General features: G+C 40.1%; 1 protein-coding gene across 10 annotated transcripts in view; it reads left to right on the top strand.

Moving 5' to 3' along the window:
• Positions 1-26108, top strand: part of CLASP2 (cytoplasmic linker associated protein 2) — a 186655-nt gene that overhangs the window by 33175 nt on the left and 127372 nt on the right. For 9 of the 10 annotated variants that reach the window (XM_064277442.1, XM_064277439.1, XM_064277447.1 and 6 more), the window contains exon 7: positions 3408-3478. In XM_064277442.1, coding sequence (XP_064133512.1) covers positions 3408-3478 — 71 coding nt within the window. Of the gene's footprint in view, positions 1-3407; positions 3479-8983; positions 9502-26108 lie in introns of those variants that run through there. The other variant, XM_064277446.1, reaches the window with a different exon arrangement.

The following is a 26108-nucleotide window of genomic DNA, read 5'->3' as shown; positions in this document are numbered from 1 at the left end:
TTTCAGAAGCGTTATTTTTTCTTCTCAGATATGACTCCCCTTGTGGTTTCCAAATTCCCAGTTGGATACAGCCCTCTAAGGTTAAAGCTCTGCTTTAGCTCACCCTCCTGTTTATGTCAAAGACACTTTTCTTTGTTAAAACAACTAAACCTAAATATAATTCATCAGGCGCTAAATCAAATAGTTTTAAAATAATGATTTAAACGTATTTTTCCTCTGTCAGGTATTTTTAAAAAGATAATCTCTAACAGTGTCATATTGGCATAAGGTAGACATATAGGCCAATGAAGTACAGTTGAGAGCCCAGAAATAAACCCTTATATTTGTGGTCAGTTGATTTTCAACAATGGTGCCAAGACGTTTCAACAAGTGGTGCTGGGAAAAGTGGATATACTGGAAAAGAATGAAGCTGGACCCCTACCTCACACCACACACACAAAAATTAACTCAAAATGGATCGTACACCTAACTATAAGAGCAAAACTGATAAAACTCTTGGAAGAGTACATAGGCTTAAATCTTTGTGACCTTGGATTAGGCTGTGGTTTTTCATATATGACACCAAAACCACAAACAGCCAAGGGGTGGCGGGGGGGAATAGATTAATTGGACTTCATCAGAATTAAAAACTTACCTTTCAGGGGACACTATCAAGAAAGTAAAATGGGAGTCCATAGAATAGGAGATAATGTCTGCAAATCATGTGTCTGATAAGAAACTTATATACCAAATGTATAAAAAAGTCTTAGAAATATAAATAAAAACCACAGTGAGATGCCATTTCACATCCACTGGGATGGCTAAATTTAAAAAGGCAGACAATAACAAATATTGGTGAGGATGTATTGAAATTGGAGCCCTCATTCATTGCTGGTGGGAATGTAAAATGGTGCAGCCACTTTGGAAAACAGTTTTGCAGTTCCTTAAAACGTTACACGTAGACTTACCATATGCCCACATGAGAACCTATACGCAAATGCTCATAACAGCATTGTTTGTAATAGCCCAGAAGTAGAAACCATGCAAATGTCGTTATCAGTCGATGAATGTACCAATACATAAAATGTGGTATATATACCAAAAACCAAACGCGCTGCCGTCGAGTTGACTGCAACTCATAGCGACCCTGTAAGGCAGGCTGTAAATCTTTTTGGAAGCAGACTGCCACACCTTCCTCCCTCTGAGCGGCTGGTGGGTTTGAACTGCCAACTTTTCCGTTAGCATCTGAACACTTAACGACTGTGACACCAGGGCTCCTTGTGGTATATATAGACAGTGGAATATTATTCAGCTATGAAAAGGAATAAAGCATTGTACCTATACTACCACGTGTATGAACCTTGAAAACATTATGCTCAGTGAAAGAAGGTGGTCACAGAAGGCTGTACATTGTATGATTCCATTTGTGTGAAATGGCCAGATAAGGCGAACCTGTAGACGGGAAGTAAATTAAGGGTTGCCCAAGACTGGAAGGGTTGGGGGAAATAGGGAGTGACTGCTAGTGGGCATAGGGTTTCTTGTTGGAGTGAAGAAAATGTTCTAAAATTGGTCATGTGATAGTTGTACAACTCTTTGAATATGCTGAAAACCATTGATTTGTACATTTTCAGGGGAGTGGATTGTATGGTATGTGAATTGTATCTCAAAGCTATTACTAAAAGGAAAAGATCAGCTCTGAGATCCTAATCGTCTCTCTCATATTGTCCTTGGGATTGATTATTCTTAACTTAAACTTTACTATGGACTTTGGTTAGCGTTGCTTTTTTAATTCCATCATCCTGAGTAAATACCAAACAAAAGTCAGGTATTAGTTTTTCACGAGAGTTGATAAAGTGAGAAACGTTGGAAGGAAAGGGACAGCGAGAAGTGAGGACAGTCACAGGGAGAGTAAAAAGAACAAAGTGAGGGTTGGCGGAGGGGTGTGAGGTCAGCATCTTCTCTGTGTGTCCTTCCCTAAAAGACCTTCGATGACACCTTCCTCCCCTGCCTTTCTTTTTTTCTCTTTCTTGCCCTGTTCCTGTTGTATCTGTCTAGTATTTCAATTGAGCCGCCTTCTGTTAAAACTACCTACATCTCCATTTCTTTCTGATATGTTTTATCTCCCACACCTCAGTTCTTGCCAACCCTGTTCTCAATCTGATCTTTCAGTCCTAAATTTCCCACTTCTACTTTCATGATCTATAGCTGAGTGTTAATCTCATGCTTCTCAACACTTGTGTTGCTTCCTTCCCAGACAGCTCAGCCTCCAATCCCAGGGCTGCTCCCCCACCTCCTGTCCACATCTTGTCTGCCTCCTGGGACCTGCCTGGTGCCTGCTCAGCTCTGGGGAAAACGCTGCTCTGTAGGGTCAGAGGACCTGTGTCTTTGCACTGAAGTGCTTTTGGGTGTGTGAATAGTTGTATTTGTTCATGTGAGTGGGGGTAGGAGGTGAGGTCAACATTTAGAAATTCCATTGTAATGAATCCCTGGGCGTCTTCCAACTAAAAAAAAATTTAAGCCAAAAAATACCTTCCTCCTCAGTTTATAAGTAAGAAGTGGTGGTGTGTGGACCAAGGCTTACCTAAGGTTTTGGGAAATAAAATTGTGAGAGAAACATAGGCAAAGTCGGGGAAAACCATTTGAGATTTAAAGACATGATGATCGCCCTCCTGCTTCCCCAAATCTCTAAGTCACAAAATGATGAAGCAATCATAAGATGATGTATTAGAAAGTAAAAGAAAAACAAGCTAAAATAACAGTACTGTCAGTATGCTCCCATTGTGGTCTAAAGAACATCTATGTATGAGTATAAAGAAAGGACACAGTGACCTTCTCTAATGGTGGAATTGTGCTTTTCCGCCTTTGTTCTTGTCTGCATTTTCTTTTGTAATGAGTGTGCTTTGCTTGTGTAATAAGAAACACGTGTTTAACTTTAAAAAAATGTGATAGCAAAAGTGTAGAAAGAGTAATTATCCTGAATGTAAAATTAGAAGCGTTAATGGCATCAGTGTTGTATAGAAACAGGGTAATAGGGATAGCATTGGATTATCAGTCACTGTGTCAGCATTGTTTGGTTTCCGGTATTTTATATTTTAGTGTTTTTATGTTTGGAACTAGAATATTTCTGATGGGGTTAGAGGATTAATTTTTTTATGAAACACATGAAATTGCTTTGCCTGGGAGTCTTCTTTTCACAAACATACCTGCGGGTATGTAGAAGGCTACCAGTACTTAGCTTCTCTCAACTGAAGAGAGATGGGTTTGGTGTCTCCTTTCAGTAAGTGAATTAATTGCAAAACGGAGTTGTGTGGAAAGTCAGACGAAGGCCCTAGAATTGTTTTTTCTAAGGGAGATAGTGAAGGAAATTGTTTCTACTTAATCTGTATGTAAAAACAAATGAACAAACAAAATTTATTCTTTATTCCCAGATTAGAAATGATATTTGCCAAATTTGATGAAGTGCAAAATTCAGGCGGTATGATTTTGAGTGTCTGCAAAGGTAAGAGTGATTAAGTTATTCCAGTTCTCAAACATTTCTAAGATTATTTAGCAACGTTTTAGACACTAACAAGAGTCTTCACGTCAGCTATTACGTCGCTGCGATTTAGCCAGCGTTGGTTTCGTAGCTTGACAGCTCAGTTGAGCTACAGTAATAGCATTTCCGTCCTGCTGATGATTACCTATCATGTGACTCTTTTTGAAATAAATTAAAATTTAATTCTAGATCACTTGTGTAAAATTATACTGTATTTTTACTTTTTTTTTCTTGGTCTTCTGGGTTGAAGGTGGGATGACCCCTTTGCCCCCCTCCCCACATTCCATGCATAAAATATATTTTTTTGTTAAAAATTTTTTTTTTTTTTTTAGAGTAATTGTTTTCCTTGGTAGTTTCTAGTGGAAGTCGTGGGGTTGGTGGACTCTGTTACGTAGACAATCAGTGATGCTGGCGAGGAGACACAAGCATAGGAACTTCACCAGCATGATCACCTCTGGCTTCTTCATGCAGATGAGACCAAATTGGAACCCGGGGAGGCTTGAAGTTAGTATCTGGCATTTATTTGATCTTGTGGTTGCCCTCCTTTTTGTAGGAGCCCTGGGGGCACAGTGGTTAAGAACTCAGCTGCTAACCAAAGGTTGGCAGTTTGAATCCACCGCCGTTCCTCAGAAACCCTATGGGGCAGGTCTCCTCTGTCCTGTAGGGTCACTAGGAGTCGGAATCGACTCATCAAGGCAGCGGGTTTGGTTTTGGTTCTCCTTTTTATAAGATTATTGAATTGTGTTTAGTTTTATTGGGCAGCATTTACCTAGATTAAATACTAATTAGCAATGTATGTGAAGAATATATGCCGTTTCCAAAGATGGTATAGGTGGTTTTTCCACCTAGGAAAGTAGCTTCATGACAAAGAGAGAGTCTGATTAGGTTGGAAATGTAAATGTTGTTGGGGAATGAGTTTGGTGTGTGAACTGTGTAGCCAAATAGGAAAACTGGTTACTAATATGATTTAGTTATTTTTCTCTGAGTTAAACCAAGGCTAAGCCTAGTTCAGTTGCATGAAGGCAGATTGTTGTTTTTATTATTGTTGGGTGCCGCTGAGTCAGTTCCAACTCATAGCAACCCTAAAGAACAGAGTAGAACTGCCCCATAGGGCTTCCAGGGAGTGGCTGGTGGATTTGAACTACTGACTTTTTGATTAGCAGTGTGATTTAGTTATTTTTCTCTGGGTTAAACCAAGGCTAAGCCTGGTTGGGTTGCATGAAGGCAGATGGGGTGAGAATTTAGTGTTACACAGGTTGTGTCTGGCCTAATCTAAACTTAGTCCCAGAAGCATACGTTGACTCTGGGGCTGCCAGCCCTCACCCTGACTGCCAGCTGTTTCTCACTTCTCTTCTCTGAATAGAAGGTGTTTTAAGTTCCTCGTCCTTATTTTTGCCAGTGGTTACCTTTTTCCATTTCCATGGAAACCCGAAACAGCAGGAATATAGAGTTGTTAAAATTTCTTGAACTGAGATGTGTGTTTTCATAACATTTACAGTATATTCTTATTTGTGTATTCCATTCTATGTAGTTAAAACTCTGAAGGAAAAGATGCAATCCATATTATAAATTTTAAGATGCTGTTTGGATATAGTTTATTTGCAAGCACTGTCCTACTTTTTGTGAGGTTATTTCTGTGACCCTCAAAACAGAAGCTTTTTTGATTCCTGTTCTTTTAGCTCCCTTTTTTCTCTTTTTATGTATATGTTCTCTTGGAGAGAGTTTTCAGAGATTGTCTTAGAGAATATGATCTGAATATGGCAAGCATTGTCAAATGTGAAAGTTATTTACAGTATATGCGTTGAGATAAGGAAATTGGTCATGATATTTTTGATGCTGTCAATGAAAAATAATGGATTAGTTAACAAGGGAGGGGAATAGAAGAGGGAAGATCATTCATCATGCTGGCAGGGCCCAGGCCTTTGACCTTTCTTCTCCCCTGTCTCCCTTCATTCATTCATATTCTTTCTTTCTCTTTCTCCCCTCCCCCACCTCTCAGTGCTCTAATCCCGCCAGAGGCTTCAAATGACAACTATTTGCTGATGACTCCCAAATGTGTAGTTCTAGCCTGACTCATCTTTCCCTGATGTTCTAGACATGGTAGCTTGTGGCCTCGATGGCATTTCCACTTGGATGCTTAATAGGTATCTCAGGCTTAACATGTCCAAAAGTGGAACCCCGTTGTCTCTTCCTGCCCCTCACATCTGTTCCTCCTCAATTCTCATCTGTTCTGGTCATTGGTACCACTGTTCACTCAGGATAGAAACCTGAAGATCATTGTCAATCACCCTTTCTAGCTAATCACTCTTTTTTACCTCTGAAATACTGGTAAGTCCCAAATTTGCTTATTTTTTTTCCGTCTCTGCTGTTAGCACGCCACTCTTAAGTTGCCTTTCGTTTTTACCTGCAGTAGACTTCTGTTGCATGTTTGTTCCCCTCTAATCCACTTTCTACCCAGAAGTCAGAGTGAACTTCTTCAGATATAAGTGAGATCATGTCACAACAGTGAGGAGGACGGTTAAAGTTCCTGTCCTCAAGGCACCTGCGTTCTACTGAGGGAGATAGATGTACGTAAGCAAACAAATGGATAAACAAGGTGATTATAGTTGGAAATGGAGGAAATGCGACTACTCCTTGTTGAATGACTTTAAATTATTCCTAAGAACCCTGCTCCTCAGTGAAAAGCCATTAAAACGAAAAAAGGAAATTTTCTCACTAATATTAGTGGGAAAAATTATGATCTTATGTTTTATTCCTACCCAGCATACCCAGATAATCTTCACAAGTAGCAAAAGGTATTGACTGAACATTGAAAATATATTCATATGAGTAAATTTGAAAGGAAATAGTTTACACATGAAATGTAATATCATGGAGTTTATTGGATTCCTTTTTTATTTCTACACGAGTTTTTTCCACAAAATTTTCAGCTTTTTGATGGCTCTTTGTTATCTTCCACTAAAACGAAAACTTTAAAATTAAGCTATGAACCCAAACCCACTGCTGTCGAGTCAATTCCGACTCATAGCAACCCTATAGGACAGAGCAGAACTGCCCCATGGAGTTTCCGAGGAGCACCTGGTAGATCCGGACTGCCGACTTTTTGGTTAGCAGCCGTAGCTCGTAACCACTACGCCACCAGGGTTGCCAAAATGAACCTATAGGACATAAAGAACTTGTGGAGATGGTTCCTGTGCACACCATACTGAAGTAGCAGGGAAGATGCCTCTCTCTCCCTTGGTGTGTGTGTGCAAAGCGAATTATTTTATGTATGATATTCTCTGACTAGAAACTATTATGGCAAGTAAAACCTTTTCATGTGTTTTCCTGAAATCATGATAATGAAATATCACCTCAGAAAGTATTATGGCAAGTAAAACCTTTTCATGTGTTTTCCTGAAACCATGATAATGAAATATCACCTCAGAAACTATTATGGCAAGTAAAACCTTTTCATGTGTTTTCCTGAAACCATGATAATGAAATATCACCTCATAGTGTATTGATTCAGAGTGTTTTGGGATGAAAAAGCCATGTTACCAGATACCGACAACAGCAGAAAAAGGATCTGTTGCAACAGTGTGACAACTTCTTAGTAACTACTTTAGCGGAAAGTTGTTATCCGAGCAGTGGTTAAACCAGAAGAACCATTGGTGGTCGAGGCGATTCCGACTCATGGCAGCCCAACCTCATGCGTGTCAGGGTAGAACTGCGCTGCACAGGGTTTTCATTGGCTGGTTTTTCAGAAGTAGCTAACCAGGACTTTCTTCCAAGGTGCCTCTGGGTGCACCCCCACCTCTAGCCTTTCAGGTAGTAGCTGAGTGCATTGACGGCTTGTACCACCTGAGCCCTGAACAGTCAGTCATTAAGTGCAGCAGGTAGGGTGTTCGGATGATGAGTAGCTCAGGGGTGCCACTTTAGAAGAGTAGCGGACAGGCCTCTTTGAGAGGTGACTTATTTGAACAGAGAATGAGCAACAGGAAAAACGCCACCATCAAGCCCAGAGGTGGGAAAGGGCTTGGTGTGTTTGAAGAGCAGAAGGGAGGGAAGGCCTGGCCAAAGCCTAGTAGGTTGGGAAAACGAGTGACCACGTCTGAGGTCTAGTTAGAGAAGTGAGTAGGAACCGTGATATGAAGCCTCGTGGGCCGTGTGGAAGACCTCAGAGGGCCTTTTGGCAGTGGGAACCCGGTGAGGGGTTTTAGCCCGGAGAGGGATGGGCTGAGTGGGCGTGACCTGGTGTAGGCTCTCATCCTATTTACTTTTCTGGTTCAGATAAAGTCTGTTTTTTTTTTCTTTTCTTTATTCTCCCAGTTCTCCATTTAGGCATGTTCTGATCCATATCTTTCGCATCTCCTGCTTTTATCTGCTTCCTTTCATCATTGCCGTATTTGTATTCCTTGGGGTTCAGTTCTGGTAGAATCGGTTAACTTGATTTTCTAGAGCACTAGTTGAGCACACTCAGGAGCACTGAGCGGTGCGTTGTATCCTCAGAGACTGGAACGTATCATCAGCTTAGGAACAGAAAGACGAGTGAGACGTTTCCTGTCTTGAGGGCTTTTTTGAGCCTGACTTCTAATTCTCTCTGTACAGAGTGAGTAAGGCAGAGTCCCTAAATGCAGTGGCATTAGCTCTGCTGTTAGAAAGAAACTGGATTTAAATCTGCTCAGATAGTGGCTGGAAAGCGTCCACGCCCGCCCTGTAGGGAGGGAAAGACTGGAAGTTGCAGCCCCTCTGTGATCTCGGCAGGGTCTGATGTCGCCATGGAGCCTTCTAGACAGTCTCCTAGGCTAACCACGATGTAAACGGCAGCAGCGCTGTGGCTGTGACTGCAGGCCTCCCCTCCCCACTGGCTGTGAAGAAGCTACGCCTAATTCTGATTTGTCTGTGGCTGTGTGTAGGACCCGGTGTAGTTTTGGCGTACAGTTGTAAAATATTTTCCAGCCTCCCTCTTTGAAACACTTGCTAGGAAAAGAATTGCTCTTGGAGGTTGACGATAAAATAAGCCATGAAAATTAGGCTTTGGAATTACTCTGATGTTTGGCTTACAAGAGGCAACGAGGCAGCGTTTGCAGTCTGGCCTTGTGTGTGTTTATAACATTCCCTTTTTGTGAAAGGCAGAGCGGCTCTTTTCCGAGGCTGATGTGAAAACCTGTTTATGAGCGCAGGCCCTTGCTAGAGCTTGGTGCTACGCTGAGGGCTGTGCAGCTTGGATGGAGGGTGCCCTGCACCCCCGCAGCTGCGCACTGGCTGGGTTCTGTCTCCACCAGAAGCAAGCTTTGTTCTGTGCGGCCCGCTGTCCACACACAGAGCAGCCTTTGATGGGCGGCCTTTGACGTGATTTGTTTACGGCAGCCAGAGATGCTTCCTGCATAGTGAGAGCAGTAAATCGTGGAGACCGGGCTCTTCCTGTTTGTGCACACCCAGCAGTCTCCCGTTGTAAATATTCAAAGGTAACGGCAAAGGGACGAAAACCTTCCTAAAAAGGCGCAAATCAGTTAATCCATCGGATCATGTGATTGCCACTGATTAGAGGATATCTTTAGGGAAGCAGAAAATGATCGCTGAACACATGCCTTGTGTTTTGATGATTGCATTAAAAGTCCCCCAGTGGGGTGGCATTTATTGGCTCCCAGAGCTTTTCCTACATTAAATTTCGGGCAGCCAGTGCAAGGAGAGGCTTCGTAACTCGCATCAAGCAGCATCTGTGTGATTCAGGAATTATCTCGGTCGAGCCCCGCTAGGCTCTGCCGAATAAAGGAGGGTTTTCAGCAAGCCCCCAGACTTTTATTTTGAAGTGGAGTAGCAGCTGTTGGCTATTGCGGTGCTGAGCTGCAGCGCGGCCTGGGTCACACACACAGGGCTCCCGGTGTCTGCAGGCTGCAGGCCCAGCCCAGTGGCGCAGGCACCGGGCCGCACTCCTCTGCCGCGGCCGTTGACCTCTCGCTTTCACAGGGCTCCCTGGACCATCCGAATGGCTATGGGAGATGGTGAGTAAGATCTGTTTTTCACCCCTTCCTTGCGTTCACCACTTCCTTTTAAGGTGACGGTCGTTTGCCGTGCGAGAAACACATCTCTTCCAAGAACGAAGGACACTTTTGCGTATGTGTGTGTGTACACACGTGTGTGCATGTATGCACGTGTGTGCTCACTTGTCATTTGGTGTCTTTTCTACTTGATCAGTCCGCAGCTGGCAGATAGAAGGTGACAGTTTACCTTGTGACCCAGCCAAGCGCTCAGCCTCTGGTTGTGGGTAGGAAGGGCTATTTGAAGAAACATGTAATATATGCAAAAGCTTTGAAGTGAGAACATGGCCTTTGGAGGGATGACAGGGTTTGGTTAGCTGGCTTGACATCTTTCCTGAGTATTTGATCCCAGACAGAATTCTGTGGTAAGAAAATATTTAAAGAAGTTAAATGGTTTGCCACGGCCACTGTTTTAATTAACGTGTTTGTGTTTTGTGAGCGTTCCTGGTAAAGAGTTCTCTAGAAAATATTTACCCTATTAAGAATTCTATAGAAGTTATAATTTGATTAAAAACTGATTTTACCGGTGCTTTATTTTGACAAGAATACTTTTAAAAACACACATTTTTCTGTAGTGTTTTATAGTTTTCCTAAGCACTTTTGTAGATACTTAGTATACATTAGCTCCTCAGGTACAAATAACTGTGAAGTGCACAGAGTATTTTAGTATTTCCATGCTACAGATGGGGAGACTGAAACTTGCTGAGATTATATGCCCCTGATCCAGACCCAGAGAGCAACCCAGAACCCATATCTAGGGCCTCAAGGGTGCATTTGGCATTGTCCTTTGTAACACTTGGTAACTGAGCTTTTTCTTCCTCCTTTATTTTTTTTTCCCACTCTTAAGCCTTCTGTTAAGATGCTTCGAGGTGTTTTTCATAATTGCTTCAACACCAGAGATGTATATAAAGGGGAATTTGAGGTTGCTCCAGAATGTTTTGTGTGTTTTTCACTAGGCTCTTCTGGAAGACTGGTCTGTATGTAGGGTTTTAACTCTGTTTTAGCCTCCCTCATGTCTATATAATGGCTCTTCTGTCTAAGGAGAGTAGTCCCTTCAGGGTTACGAGGAATAGGACGCAAACTCATGAAAATGATGGTATTGGTGAACAGTCCTTTAAACTGTTGCGTATAGTTAAATTGAAACATGATAGTAAATTTGGGTTTGCATATTGTTATGGTCTATTCCAAGAATTCATATAACTGTCTTGTATGATCTTACAAAAATGAATATCATTTTAACTACTACTTTTTAAGGCGAAAGCTGTCAAAATTAACAAATTAAGTTCTCCGATACTTAAGGGATTTTTTTTTTTCTCCTTTTCTCTTTTTGTTTTTTTGTTTTCATCATTTTTTAAATCTTAATTTGCAGGCAGCTTTAAATGTTGCATTTGGTTTGAGCCATATCCAGATTTTATTTTCATTCTTAAATATTATAGGTTCAGTAGCTATCAATGTATATTTACTTAGTCTTTTTCAAGTAGTACATAAATACATTCAGGTTGTTCAGAAATGTATTGATTTAAAGAAAAAGTAACTTGTTGTGAGGCTCAGAGGTTAACCTTCCAGCTCATTCTCTTCTTTAAAATAGGAATATTTTTGTTGGATTTTACTGGTAGTGAAGGTAGAAATAAAATATACCAAAATAAAGATGTGTGTATAGTAACAGTTATCTTGGGATTTATAGTTTTTAACAGCTTAGTGTATATTTATGTGTTAATCACTCTCATTTACAATACACACCAGACTCATGAGAATATCTAACATAAATGGATCATACTAGTCCTAACCTGTGTTTGTTTTTCTCCTTTTCAAAATTCAAACAATGAATATAATAATAATGAAGATAAAGCAAAAATTCCCTCAAAACCACCTTCAACCCCCAAGCTTGGTATAAGCAGAAGTGAGCACTTTTCTTAGTTCAGGATATGTCTTATACCTTTTACTGTGCCTTTACATGCAGGTTAAGTACCAGAATAATTTTGTTTTGACTGTGTTTACCTGAACGATATCATTCTGAATGTATTTTTGCCATTTACTATGTCTATTCAATATGGCATGGAGCTGGTTTTTTTTTTTTTTTTAATGCAATCATGTAAATCTGCCTCATTTGAATGCACCATAACCATTTCTTTTTTTAATGGAATTTTAGATTATCACATGTAATTTTTCTAAATTGCTCTGAAATAAACATCTTTGTACAAACCATGTGTACGTGTATGCACACACACGTATATTTCTTAAGACAGTCTAGAAGTGGAATTTCTGGATTCAAGTTTGTATTCATTTTAAGTTGTGTTGTTGTTGTTGTGTGCCATCCTATATGTGTTAGCTGTAGCTAAATTGCTCCCCCAAAGCTTTTCCACTTACTTTCTCACCAGCAGTGGCTGCTGTCCTGCATTTTTTCCAGTCCTGGCTGCTACTAATCTTTTTAATTTTGCCTTCCAGATAGGTAAAAATGGCATCAGCCTTTTAAAACACCACTGCTTTTCTGATGCATTTGATTGTCTCCCTGTCTTTGGTTATTTGTATTTCCTTATCTGTGGATTGCTTTTTGGCATCCTTAGCAAACTTCTTGGTTGTCTGACTTTTTAAAATTTGTTTATAGTTGCTCTTTATATATTCTTACTTATTAGCCTAGTGTGTCGTATATAAGCTTAACTTCAGGGCCATATGAATGAGTTCATTAGCAGTTTTATTCCTAGATGAGATTGGATTTACGAAACACTGTGCCAAAACCAAACCCACTGCCGTGGAGTTGACTCCAACTCCTAGCTATCCTATATGACAGAGTAGAGCTGCCCCGTAGGGTTTCCAAGGAGCAGCTGGTGGATTGATTCAGAATGCTGACCTTTTGGTTAGCAGCCGAGCTCTTAACCACTGCACCACCAGGGCTCTGTGAAACACTATTAAAAAACAAAAACAAAAACACCCCATTGATGTCAAGTCAATTCTGACTCATAGTGACCCTATAGGACAGAGCAGAACTGCCACACAGGGTTTGCAAGAAGCACCTGGTGGATTCTAACTGCCGACCTTTTAGTTAGCAGCTGTAGCTTACCACTACAGTGGCTGTCAACTGAATTTTCTGGGAATGGCTTTAGGGTGCTTTTCTGTTTTGTTGTCTTCATCCTTACCCAAGAGCATGAAAACAAGCAGCCAGATGATTGTGTAGGAGCTCTGGGCAGTCATACCAGATAGAGTTAAAAACCTGTAGGATTACTGTGTAATGCTGAGTCCTGCAATCTGCCTCAAAAGCGCACGAGAGGAATTTGGCCTTTTGTTGTTATGCTGCAGATTGACGGGGAAAGAAATATGGTTTTATAATAAAGAGACTGTTGCCAAACATTTAACATTTCACCACAGTCTACTATTGCAAACTTCAGTCTTTTAAAAATATGTATATATAAATGATTGTAGAACCAGGGATCTCGAGAGGTTAGCCCTCTGGGACCCTTGGGTTTCTGGGACCACTCCAAACTGAGATGTAGCTATTGATTTAGGGGGTGGGGAACAAGGGCAAGAAGTTAATGCTGAATAGATCTCTCCTCTTCCAATCCTTGAATATTCTATGTGATAATTAGGATTGGATAATTTAAGTCACTGAAAGAAAGGAACCCTTTGACTTCCTGGCAAATCTAATAAAAGTCCAAACTTTTCTTGAAAGAGCAATGATAGGAAAAAGAAGAGCCTGTAAGGAGAAAAAGTAAATTACAAGGGATAGAAGCTTGGGCATTCAGCAGCAGTATAGGCACTAAGCAGTGATCACAAAGATTGAAAATAGACAGTGGCCAAAGTAAAGCAACTCTGTAAAAACCCAAAACCACACCCATTGCAGCCAAGTCCATTCTGACTTATAGCGACCCTATAGGACAGAGTAGAACTGCCCCATGGTGTTCCCAAGGAGCGCCTGGTGGATATGAACTGCCAGCCTTTTGGTTAGCGATCGTAGCACTTTAACAGTACACCACCAGGGTTTCTGAGCAACCCTATAACTCATTGCCATTAAGTCGATTCTGACACATAGTGACCGTGTAGGACAGAGTGGAACTGCCCCAGAGAGTTTTGAGGAGCACCTACTGGATTTGAACTGCAGACCTTTTGGTTAGCAGCCGTAGCTCTTAACCACTACGCCACCAGGGTTTCCAAGCAACCCTATAGCACTCCCTATTTTAGCCCTTGAAGGCCTTGGACGGTCATCCAGTGGCTTGGGTCTGTGTTAAGGGTGCCCAGCCACCTATGCTGTACTTCTGACTCTAGTAGCCGTCTCGAGGCAGTCCCGTTTGTCCGTCTGGGTATAAGGAGTTGGGCACTAGTAGTAGGATCTCCGTAAGCCTGATGTTGCTTGTTGTTCTTGTTGTTAGTTGCCCTTGGATGATTCTGACTCATGGTAACCCCATGAGTTACAGAGTAGGACTACTGCATAGGGTTGCTGATGAACCTGAATCTGCCATGAGAGGTTTACAGCTTTTCTCTGTACATACAGAATGGAATAGTCAGTGTTCTTAACAGCTGCTGTGATCAGCCTTCAGCTGCTGGAAAATTTAAGTACCTGGAACGACTAAATTTTTAAAAGATTCTAAATAAACCTTATTGTGAGCCTCATTTAGTTACTTTGATATTATGATTATCATAACATATGTTGTCATTTAATTTTATTAATACCGAATAATGGTTTAAATTGTGATTGTCCCTTTACTTCATTGAATTATTGAAGGTCTTGAATTTTTCAATGATGCCTTTAAAGAAAATGGTGAAAGTCTTCAAATATGTTTTTAACTAGTTGGTTGAAACCTACCTAGATATTTTAAGATGCTGAATCAAATTTCTTGGTCTCTTGTAAACTTTATTTGTAAATGAAGTCATAAAATAGTTAACTACATCAGATTAACTATGCTGCTGATAAGACAGCGTCTTCATGTGAATGTTGGAATTGGGCCTTTGTTTTTTATTGAAGTGCTTGAATTTTTAGCTTCTAATCATTTTTTTCTTTTTTTTAATCATTTTACTGAAATTTTTTTCATTTTAGTTTAAATGGAGGACATTTTTTATTTTTACCATTTAATTATTTTCATAGTGAAGGGTTGTGATTTCTCTGAGAAATTTTCTCCCTTTTTTTTGTATAATCCCATTCGTATGAAATGCCCAGAATAAGCGAATCTGTGGAAGAAGAAAGTAGACTAGTGGTTGCATGGGACTAGGGTAGGGGGAAGTGTAGCTGCTAATGGGTATGGGGTTTCTTTTTTGGGTGATAGAAGATGTCCTAAAATGCCTTGTGGTGTTGGTTGCACAGCTCACTGAATAGACTAAAAGCTATTGAATTGTACCCTTTACATCGGTAAATTGTATGGCATGTGAATTCTATATCAGTAAACCTGCTATTCAGAAAGCATGGTGAGAGTTGAAAATTTGGATGAAAGGGATGACTGTTTTTTTTTTTAGGAGCACATAACCAAAACTTATTAGAGAAAAAAAAAACTCAAATTGTGCAATAATCATAAGAAAAGTTGAATACATTTTCAAATAACTTCCTTTAAAAATGGTTCTGGCCCGTGTGTCTTAGCGGAGCTGGGGGTGGGGGTGGGCACAGGCAGGAGGAGGCAAGTCCTAGCAGAACTCCAGTGCTGTTGAAAGTGTTAAAAAAACCAAAACCCACACCCATTGCCATCCAGTCAATTCTGACTCATAGTGGCCCTATAGCACAGAGTAGAACTGCCCCATAGAGTTTCCAAGGAGCACCTGGTGGATTCGAACTGCCGACCTTTTGGTTAGCAGCCGTGGCACTTAACCACTATGTGGCCAGGGTTTTTTAAAAAGATGGGAAATTTTCCAGTTATTTTTTTTACCAAGGAAGCATAACCCTGATACCAAAAACTTGACAGAGCACACCACACGCATACGCACCGCCCAAACACAGACCGATCTCACCTGTGAGTAAAAACGTAAAAGTCCTAAATGAACTAGCAAAATAGATATTAACCATGCCTGATTACTTTTTTCATGTTTCTCCCCTCCGTTAGCTTTAGTCTCTCCTTATGGAACCGTTATTAGTTAAATGTTGAACTTCTTGGGTTGGTCCACTATCTTTTATGTTTTATCTTCTTTCTCAAGTTTTACACCTTTCTTTTTTTTTACTCTATGTTCTAGGAGATTTCCTCATTGTTTCCAGCCCTTCTATTAAATTTTAATTTTGGCAGACAGGGTTTAAATGGTTCCAAGAACTTTTTTTTCTTTTTCTGATGGTTCCATTTTCACAGATTGTGTGTGTGTGTGTGTGTGCGCACGTGCACGTGCACACATGTGCTTGCATGAGCATACCTGTGTGTAAAATGTTGAATGCCTGGAGTTGAGTGTGGGGAAGACATTCCATGGATTTTCAGTTGTTCTTTGCTGCTCTTTCGTATACCTGCTGGCTCAGAAGTTGTCACTTTTCTGTCATTCTGCAAGGTAGACCAGTTCTCTGTGCTGTTTAGACCCTTCCTGAGAATCCCCAGTGGCAGTTTTGCTGTGGTGCTGTTCTTCAGTAATCTTTCATACTTTTATTTGCATCTTTTAAGTATTTGCTACAAGCTTTAGGTGCTGATTTCGCATACTTTCTGCCCCTTCCTTATTTTCTCTGCTCTCATGATGTCATTTATCATTTTCTTGGGATTCCATTGTAGAATTTTACACAAGGAATAAAGTGTTTCAAATCATTATAAATTTTTAAGGAAAAATTTCAGACATACCCAGAAATAGAGAATACTGTAATGAGCCTCCAAGTACCACCCATCATCCGGTCGACAAATTGTCAATACATGGCCAGTCATTATCCATACCCGTATATAACGTGACGCTTCTTTTTGAAAAACAGTCCCAGTGCCATTACTGTACATAAAATAATTAACCCTTAGTATTAAATATATATATATTTTTATTTATTAAATATTCAGTGTTCGAATTTCCTCAGTTATTTCATAAATATTCTTTTACAGTGAGTTTGTTTGAATCTGTGTTCAAACAAGGTTCAACACCGCAGTTGGTTGATAACGTCTCTTAAGGCTCTGTACATCTGTAAGGGTTCTCCCTCTCTCCCTTTTGTCCCACCTCCACTTGCTGTTTATTTGAAGACATAGGTCATCTGTCAGGTAGACTGTTCCCCTATACTAGCTTTTGTTGATTGCATTGTCATGGTATTTTTATGTTTTGGTTATTAATGTTTCTGTACTGGCTGTGTTTTCTGAAAATTGTTTTAGCAGTTTGGTCAGAATCTGTTTTTTTCCTGGTGTTTTTGGTATGAGTTTTAATAGGTGGTGTTATGTATTTCTGTGATTGTTTGTCTTGGTGATATTACTGTTCATCAGTGGACTCAGATGTCATCCATCTTTTTATGAAGTTCCCACGAGCCTGTTACTTAACGGTTTCAGGAGCCATTGCTCCAAATTGACTTTTTTTTTTTAATTGTGATAAATACACATGTAACAAGACATTAGCACTACAACACTCTTCACATGTACAATCCCGTGACATTAATTGTGTTTATCGCGTTGTTCAACCATCACCCTTACTGTCTCCCAATTAGCCTGTCACCTTTAACCCAAGCTCAGTGTTTCTAGGCAGTGAGTCTCCCTCTCCCCTTCCCTTTCACCTGCCCCTCGTGGCCACAGATAAACTTTGGTCTTTACACACATGTCTATTCTAGATATTTCAGATAGGTGGAATCATATAATATTTGTCCTTTTATATTTGACTTATTTCACTCATCGTAATGTTTTCAGAGTTCATCCATGTTGTGACATGTATCAAGACTTCATTTCTCTTTATGGCTGAGTAATATTTCATTGTGTGAATGTACCACATTTTGTTTATCCATTCATCCGTTGATGGTCATTTAGGCTGTTTCTACCTTTAGACTGTTGTGAATAATGCTGCAATGACCACGGGTGTACAAATGCCTGTTGGCGTGTCTGTTTTCAATTCTTTGGGGTATATACCTGGGAGTGGAATAGCTGGATCATATGATAATTCTATGTTTAACTTTTTGGAGAACTGTCAAACCGATTTCCACAATGGCTATACCATTTCACAATACCACCAGCAATGGATGAGGGTTCCAGTTTTCTCCAAATCCTCGCTAAACCTGTTGTTTTCCATTTTTGTTTGCTTTTTAATCATAACCATCTTAGTGAGTTTGAAGTGCTATCTTATTGTGGTTTTGATTTACATTGCTCTAACTGCGCATCTTTTCACGTGCTTGTTGGCCATATGTGTTCCTTCTTGGTGAAATGTCTGCTCAAGTTCTTTGTTTTTTTTTAATTTTCCTTTAGGTGAAAGTTTACAGCTTAAGTTAATTTCTCATACAAATATTTATACACATATTGTTATGTGACCCCATTTACTACCCCTGTAATGTCACCACACATCCCTCCTTTCCACCTTGGGTGTCCATTCAACCAGCTCCTATCCCTTTCTGCCCTCTCATCCCGCCTCTGGACAGGAGCTGCCCGTCTAGTCTCGTGTATCTACTAGAACTAAGAAGCACACTCTTCACGAGGCTTTGCTTGCTTTTTGATTGGGTTGTTTGTCTTCTTGTTAAGTTGGAGGAGTTCTTTATATACCTTGAATATTAAACCCTTATCAGGTACCCCAATTTTTTTTCTGAGTCTGTAGGTTGTCTTTCACTTTGATGGTAAAGTCCTTTGATAATAAAAGTTTTTAATTTTCATGAGGTCTCATTTATTCATTTTGTTTTTTGTTGTTTGCTTTTCTGGTGTTATGTCTAAGAATTTGTTGTTAAAAACTAGGTCCTGAAGCATTACCCCTATGCTTTCGTCTTAAGAGTTTTATGGTTTTAGTTCTTATATTTAGGTCTTTGATCCATTTTGAGTTAGTTTTCATGCATGGTGTGAGATATGGGTCCAGGTTCATTCTTTTGTTTGTAGAAATCCAGGTGTCCTAGCACCATTTATTAAAGAGACTATTCTTTCCCCCATTGAATGGACTTTAGCACCTTTGTCCAGATTAATCGATCATAGATGTACAGATTTGTTTCTCAATTCTCAATTCTATTCCATTGGTCTCTATGTCTGTCATTATACCAGTACCAGACTTTGAATTACTGTAGCTTTGTAATATGTTTTGAGATCAGGAAGTGTGAGTCCTCTTAGTTTGTTCTTCTTTTTCAAGATTGCTTTGGTTTTTCTGAGCCCCTTGCCAAATTACTTTTTAAGAGAATTGCATTGTCTACTTTATGGAGATAGATTTGGAAGGAGGCCAAGGACGGAAGACAGGAGAGCAGTTAAGAGATTGTTGTAATATATAGACAAAGATGATATTGGTCTGATCTTAGATTACAAGTGGCAGCCTAGGTAAAGAGAAATAGGTGGATTTGAGATTTAACTTGGAGTTACACGTACATGAACTGTGGGTAGATTGTCTGTGTTGGTCAAAGGGGCTCCCACTCATGAGCTTCAGCAGCTCAGTAGGTGGTGATGTAATTTACTGAGATGCGGAAAGCATTAAGGAGAACAGGTTTAGAGATGGCTGTTGGTGTTATCTATGTTAAATTAGAAATGCCTTTCGGATATCCATCAAGGAAATGTGTAGTAGGCAGTTGTGGATATACAGGCCTGGCACTCAGAGATAATCTAGGCTAGAGACTAATATTTGAGAGTTTGTAGCATACAGATGAGGTTTAAAACCATTGAGAACGGATGAGGCCATTTAGAGACTGTGTAATCTGGGGAGAAGGAGGATATTCAACACTTAGTGGTTGGGTAGAGGACCAGGAAGAGTCTCTGGGTGGTATGAATGGTTAAGCTTCTGTTAGTGGCCAAAAGGTTGGCAGTTTGAACTCACTTAGAGGCACCTCGGAAGACAGGCCTTGCCATCTGCTTCTGAAAGGTCATAGCCTTGGAAACCCTATGGAGCAGTTCTGCTGCACACACGGGGTCACCAGGAGCAGGAATCGACTGTAGCAACTAGCAACAACAGGAGGAGCCAACACAAGAGACCCAGCTGGAGGGGCCTGTGAAGGCAGAGGAAAGCCAGGGGCAGTGTCCCATTGCAGAAGCACAAAGTCTGGAGTGCTAACAACTAAAACTTGTAGAGTTTTCTGAGACACTCATGCTGCAGTAGTTTAGGCATTATCGTTTCCTGACCTCAGTCACTGGTTTAGCTCTTAGACATGACTGTGGTCACTGCTGGAAATGAAAGAGCATGAAACAGCTCACAAATCCAGAGTCCTCTTGCTCATTGTTTTCACAAGAAGAAGGAAGGATACAGCTTCCAGTGAAAAGAGGAACTTTGGTATAAGAATCCACTTAATATAGGAAATGAATTGTATTTTGTGCATGAGAAGCTACGTTATCGGGGATTCTCTCACGGGTTTCTGCTGAAGAAAAGCCACACAAAGTGAATTTATTTTCTGAGTTGTGGTATAAAGTTTTGACTTGGTCTTTTGTCTGCCATGCAAGATGGAGTCATTTTTCATCCTTTATATGAATTCAGAAGCAGAAATTTCAGGGTTTGGAATATATATACCAACAAAAGTGAAGTGGAAAGTTTAAAAAGCCATTTGAATATATGGTTTTCCTTCGAAGAGGGGGAAGAAGCTTGGTTAAGAAAACAAATCCAAAACTCCTTGTCTGAAACCTTGAGGACAGTTGAGCTTTGAACTCAGATGTGTCAGGTTTTAGATACATACACGGTTATATGCCATATAGATGAGTCAGGTTTTAGATACATACAAGGTTATATGCCATATACCACGTAGCGACTCCAGTCTGGGGCAGCACCTTATAATCAATCAAATGCAGGTAAATGTTTTGCAGTTAATGCAAATTTACACTGAGTTGAATAGATAAAGACCGTTAATAGCTTCATGGCAGTTCACATCATGTGTTGCCATAAACTGAGTTCAGATTTTGCCACCAAATGAGTTTAAAAACACGAAACAAAAACTTGATTTTCAGAGCTTTTTGGATTTCAGACACGCAGGTATGTGACTGTGGACCTGTAGTATCTCAGTGCTTGCTGAGGAGGGTTCCACATGTTAATGAAAGTTAGTGAAAGGCTGTAAGTTAAGACCCTTACTTGGGCTTCTTTTCTTCCCCTCCTGTTTGCTCCTCCCTCTTTCTTCCTGTCCCCTTTCTCTCTCCCTTCTCCTCCTCCTCTTTTTCCATCTCCTCTTCCTTTTCTTAGCCTTCATTTCCTCTTCTCTCTCTTCCTCTCCTTTTTCCATCTCTTCCTCCTCCTTTGCTCTCATCTCCTCCACCTTTTCTGTTTATGTCTCCTCTGTTTTTCTGTCCTCCTCCCGTCTCCTCCATCTCATCCTCCTCCATCTCCTCCCCCTTTTCTGTTTTTCTCTCCTCCTCCTCCTGTCTCCATCTCCTCCTCCTCTTCTGTTTATATCTCCTCTGTTTTTCTTACCTCCTCCCCATCTCCTCCATCTCCTTCTCCTTTTTTACCTCCATCACTTCTTCCTCCTCTCCGTTTCCTCTCTTCATCTTCTCCATCATCTCTGTCTCCTCTTCCTCCCCTTCTCCATCTTCTCCATCATATAATTAGCCGCTGTAGCCTCCTCATTTTATTAGCTTCTGTCCTCTATTACTTTTTAATGTTTGTCTTTGGTTTCCTTACTCAGCCATAGTATTGTCTTGTTGAAACAATGGAGTGAAAATGGAAGTGTCAGCATAGTTACAATTTACTATTGGGTTTCTGTGTTTGATCCTTCTTTAGTTTATTCAGTAAATATTAGAGCACCTACTATTTTTATCCTAGGTGATTTCTATTGATTTATCTTCCACTTTACTAGCGATCCCTTGAGCTGTTATGCCTGGCCACTGAATTTAAATTTCAGTTATTGTATTTTCATTTCTAGAAGTTCTGTTTGGTTATTTAAAAAATCTATGCCACTCTTTATAATTTTCCTGATCCCTGACACTGTTTTTTTTTTTTTTTTAATTATTTTCAACATGAGCATTTTATAGTCTGTATTTTATCTGATAATTCTAGGATTTGAGGTAGACCTGTTTCTGTTGTCTACTTCTTTGTATTTGTTCTTGCTCATGGTGTCTTGTTTCCTGTTACGCCTGGTAACCTTTGGAAAGTTATTTGTGGGAATAATTTGAAACCAGAGACCTATTTCTAGAGGGATTTTGCATTTGCTTTGGCTGTTGCTTGGTAGTACTACTAGTCTGAACCCACTGAGTGTAAAAGCTTGAGTCTCTCTGGAATGCTTAAGCAGTTGACCCTAAATGAAGTGGTCAATTTGTTTACTTCTTTGTTGCTCTCTTTTGAGAAAAGTTTGAAAAAGAATAAATTATAGTAAGGACTTAAACTTTTGGTTCACTTTGACCTTGAGGGCGTAGTAACTTGATATAACAGCATTTGGTGGGAAGGGTCTCCTGTTAGACTGTACATTTTGTGGGTTTTGAATTCTATTCCCTTGCCCCACAAAGCTTTCAGAAAGAAGTTCAAATATACCAGTTTTATCCTTGTATTTCCTATTATCTTGTCTTAGCCATTTATTGCTTTTAAGAAGGTTTTTTAAAATATGCATTTTATCCAGTGTTTATAGTTGTTTGTCTTCAGAGTTTTGTTTCAGATAACCTGGTAATGCTTATACTAAAGACCTAAAGTCTCCCTACAAAGATTTTGTTCCTGATGTTGGGGAGATTTTGTTCCAGATGTTGGGGAGATAGCAGTGGGCAAAATAGAAGTCTCCACCCTGTAGATCATGTATTTCAGTGGGAAGAGACAGATGAACCAAAGAAGTAAAATACGTAGATGGTAAGTGCTAGGGAGAAAAATAAAGCAGGGAGGTAGGAATGGGTACATCAGGATTGTCAAGGTCTTGGTGAGTTTGTGGTTTTAGTGTCCAGAGAAGACCTTAGTAAGAAGGTAACAGTTCAATAAAGATCTGAAGGAGGTGAGTGAACTAGCAGTGTGGATATGGAGAGGAAGGGCATTCCAGGAAGAGGGAGCGAGTGCAGAGGCCCTGGCATGAGTCACAGCCAGGAGCCCAGGACGACCAGTGTAGAGAGAAAGATGGGGAATGAGTAGGAGGTAAAGTTAGAGAGACCTGGGGGATTGCTGAGATCTCTAAGACCTTAGAGTGCTGGTAGGCCTCTATATGGAGTCATAGGAGGATTTTGAGCAGTGATTGATATGACTGTTCAACTCAGGATGCTGTGTTGAAAGTGAACTCTAAAGAGGCAAAGGTGGGAAGCAGGGAGAGGAGGTAGTTGGCTATGACAGTTACCCTGGCATTATCCTAGGTTACAGCATGAACAATACAAAGTTGCTGCCCTTAAGAAGCTTGCAGTCCTCTCATAAAAATCAGTGTCTGTTATTTCACGAAGTGGTAGGTGCTAGGGAGAAAAGTAATTGAGGTTTGTTCTGATATACCTATTAAGAATATATTTTTGAGCCAAGAGTGTTTATAACCTCTATATAAATTGTAAAACAGATTTTTTGATTCTAGAGCCTGTGATGATGAATTAGCTTTATGAATTCTTGTAGGTTGGGAGTGGGTTAAAATTTATTTCCCTTATGTTTGTAGATTTGTCTGTTTATCCTTTTAGTTCTTCAAATTTTGCCTTATATACCTTATGTATTGGGTGCATAAAAATTTGAGGTTGTGATTTCTTCCCGTTGGTTGCTTTATCATTATTATTTCTCTTTAGTAATGCTTCTTGAAGCTGCTTTGTTTGAAATTAGTAAGGAGCCCTGGTAGCGCTGTGGTTAAGCGCTCGGCTGCGAACCAAAAGGTCGGCAGTTCGAACCTACCAGCCGCTCAGCAGGAGAAAGATGTGGCCCTCTGCTGCCGTAAAGGTTACAGCCTTCGAAACCTTATGGGGAGTTCTGCTCTGCCCTTCAGGGTTGCTGTGAGTCGAAATTTACTCAGCGGCAGTTGGTGTGTGTGTTTAGAGCTACCCCAGCTTTCTTTTAGTTTAGTGTCAGCCACGGCGTACCTTTCACTAACATTTTACTTTTTACCAGTTGCCATCAAGTTAATTCCAACTCACGGTGACCCAGTGTGTGAGTAGAACTATGCTCCACAGGGTTTTCAGTGACTGATTTTTTGGGGAAGTGAACCTCCAGGCTTTTCTTCTGAGGTACTTCTGGGTGGACGCTAACCTTTTAGTTAGCAACCAAATGTGTTAACTATTTGTACCACGGAGGGCCTTTTTAACCTGGTATGATCTTATACCACATTTAAGCAGCCTATATATTTTTTTCTAATCTTGATCTTTTGCTTGGAATATTTAGTTCACTCAAAGTTGAGGTAATTACGGACATTGTATTTTATTTTGTATTTATTTTATTATTTTATAATTTATTCTGTTTCTCCATGTTTTATATCTCGTTTTGTATTCTTTCCTATTTTCAATTAATCAGAAACTTTTATTATATTATTTCTCTTCTATTAGTCTACTTATGTTTACTTTTACTGTTCTTTTAGTAGTTACCCTGGGGCAAGGTTTGACAAACTATTGTCTACAGGCCATATCCAGTTGCCCTCTTGTTTTTTTAAATAAAATTTAATTGAGACACAGTCACGCCCGTTTGTTAACATTTTTTATCACTGTTTTCATGCTACAGTGGCATAATTGAGTAGCTGCACAGTCAGTCAGTATATACGTGAACCTGCAGAGCCTAAAATATTTGTTGTACGGCTCTTTACAGAAAAAATTTGCCAGCCCCTGCCCTAGGGCTAAAACCAAAAAACCAAACCTGTTGCCATCAAGTGATTCCAACTCCTGTTGACCCTATAGGACAGGGCAGAACTGCCCCATAGGGTTTCCAAGGAGGGGCTGGTAGATTCAAATTACCGACCTTTGGTCAGCAGCCGAGCTCCTAACCACTGCGAGTGGTTCTCAAACTAGAGCATGCAGCAGAACCACCTAGAGGGCTTGTTAGCACACAGACTGTGAGCCCCCATCCCCATGGTTTCTGATGCAGGTTTGTGTTGGGACCAGGTGATGCTCAGCTGCTGGCCTGGGAACCACCCTTTGGGTACCACGCCCCTAGAGGTTATGATATGCATCTTTGACTTATTACAAACTAAATTAGTATGTTTACTACTTCCCCAGTAATGCTGAAAGCCTTAGAACCCTTTAACTTTGTTTGCTTACCTCTGAGAAGCACTCTCTTACAGTAACCTCAAATGGGAAACAGCCCAAATGCCAGTCAGCAGTAGAATGGATATTAATAAATCATCGTACATTTCATATGCTAAGGAACTATACAGCAATGAAAATGAGTGTATCTTCGAAACATACTGAATGAAAAGAAGCTGGACACCTAGTACATATTGCACGAACCAGCTACGTTAAGACTAGTTAGCTTTAAGCAGGAGATGGTAACTGGGGGTCATGAGGGTGCTTACATGATGCTGTTAATCTGTTACTGCTCTGGATTCTGGTGATGCTGGCATATTTATTCTGTGAAATTTCATTGAGTTATGTTATGATTTGTATACTTTTCTCTGGTCTATTCTGACAAAAAGTTAAAAATTAATTTCCTGGTAGTTTGAGAATGTTAAGAGTTATTTTTTTTGTTTGTTTGTTTTAATGGTAGGGAAGTTTACTCTTTCAATTCTTGTGTGTTGGATCAGGCAGCTGATTTGCAAAGGGAATGCTGTTTCCATGGGAACTTCTGGCTACTCTGTGTTTCACTGCCTGTCTTTCCGTGGGGTTTGTGTGTCTACGCTGTCTCTCACCTTATTTTTATTTTTATATGTTGGTGGCAAAAAAGTTTATTTGGGAATTGTATTAATGTTTTAACAGTCTATTTAAGCCATAGGTTTATAAGCCCACTATTTTATCCAAGCTGGCTCCTTGATAGTGTTATGCAAAAAAAAAAAAAATTTTTTTTAACTGGAAGATACTTCTATTTCCTGTAACTTGTGCTATTTAAGAAAAACACTTGCTGAAATGGAATGTGGCTTTATGTTAGAGTGTCTCTTTGATTTTTTTCCCCCCAGTAAATAAAAGTGTTAAAACTTGTTTGGTGTATTTTCTTTCAAATATATTTAGTAGTTGGATTTAAGGATGCTTTTGGAGGGACAGTTTCGTTCTAGGTGATTCAGGTATTTGCACAGGTAAGGGGGCAGAAAGAAGAGGGGAGAGAGATCCTGCATATTGGTCTGAAGCCTCTGCTGAGGCTGCGTCTCTGCCTCTCCCATCTTGTTTGTCATGGTTGGCTTCTGCAGGGTCCTAGAGAGAACCAGCTTCTCACAAGAGAAGAGTGAAATGCGTACATCTTGTAAGGGGTGTGTGTGTGTGTGTTTCATTTATATGCAAGGAGATGATACTAGTGTGGATAGAAGCCTCGTAAAAGGAGCTTTATTGAATGTTGTAGAGTCATTTACGAGAAGAAAATGGTTCAGCTTGGTTTCCATGGCCTAAATAAACAGCATAGTCAGAGTTAATTATGCACAGTAATGAGCACCGTGATACTCCATGCTTTACTGATGCAATAGTAATCGCCCCTGCAGAATATTGCATAAAACCTTTTTTTTTTTCCTTCCCTATCTGCGTAAATTTTGATGTGAATTAAAAAAGAGAAGACAGATTGAGGTTTACAAA

The sequence above is a fragment of the Loxodonta africana genome, chromosome 27, assembly GCF_030014295.1.
Source record: "Loxodonta africana isolate mLoxAfr1 chromosome 27, mLoxAfr1.hap2, whole genome shotgun sequence".
Taxonomy (NCBI): domain Eukaryota; kingdom Metazoa; phylum Chordata; class Mammalia; order Proboscidea; family Elephantidae; genus Loxodonta; species Loxodonta africana.
The sequence above is the reverse complement of the archived record's forward strand: the minus strand, read 5'-3'. Positions and strand labels throughout refer to the sequence as shown.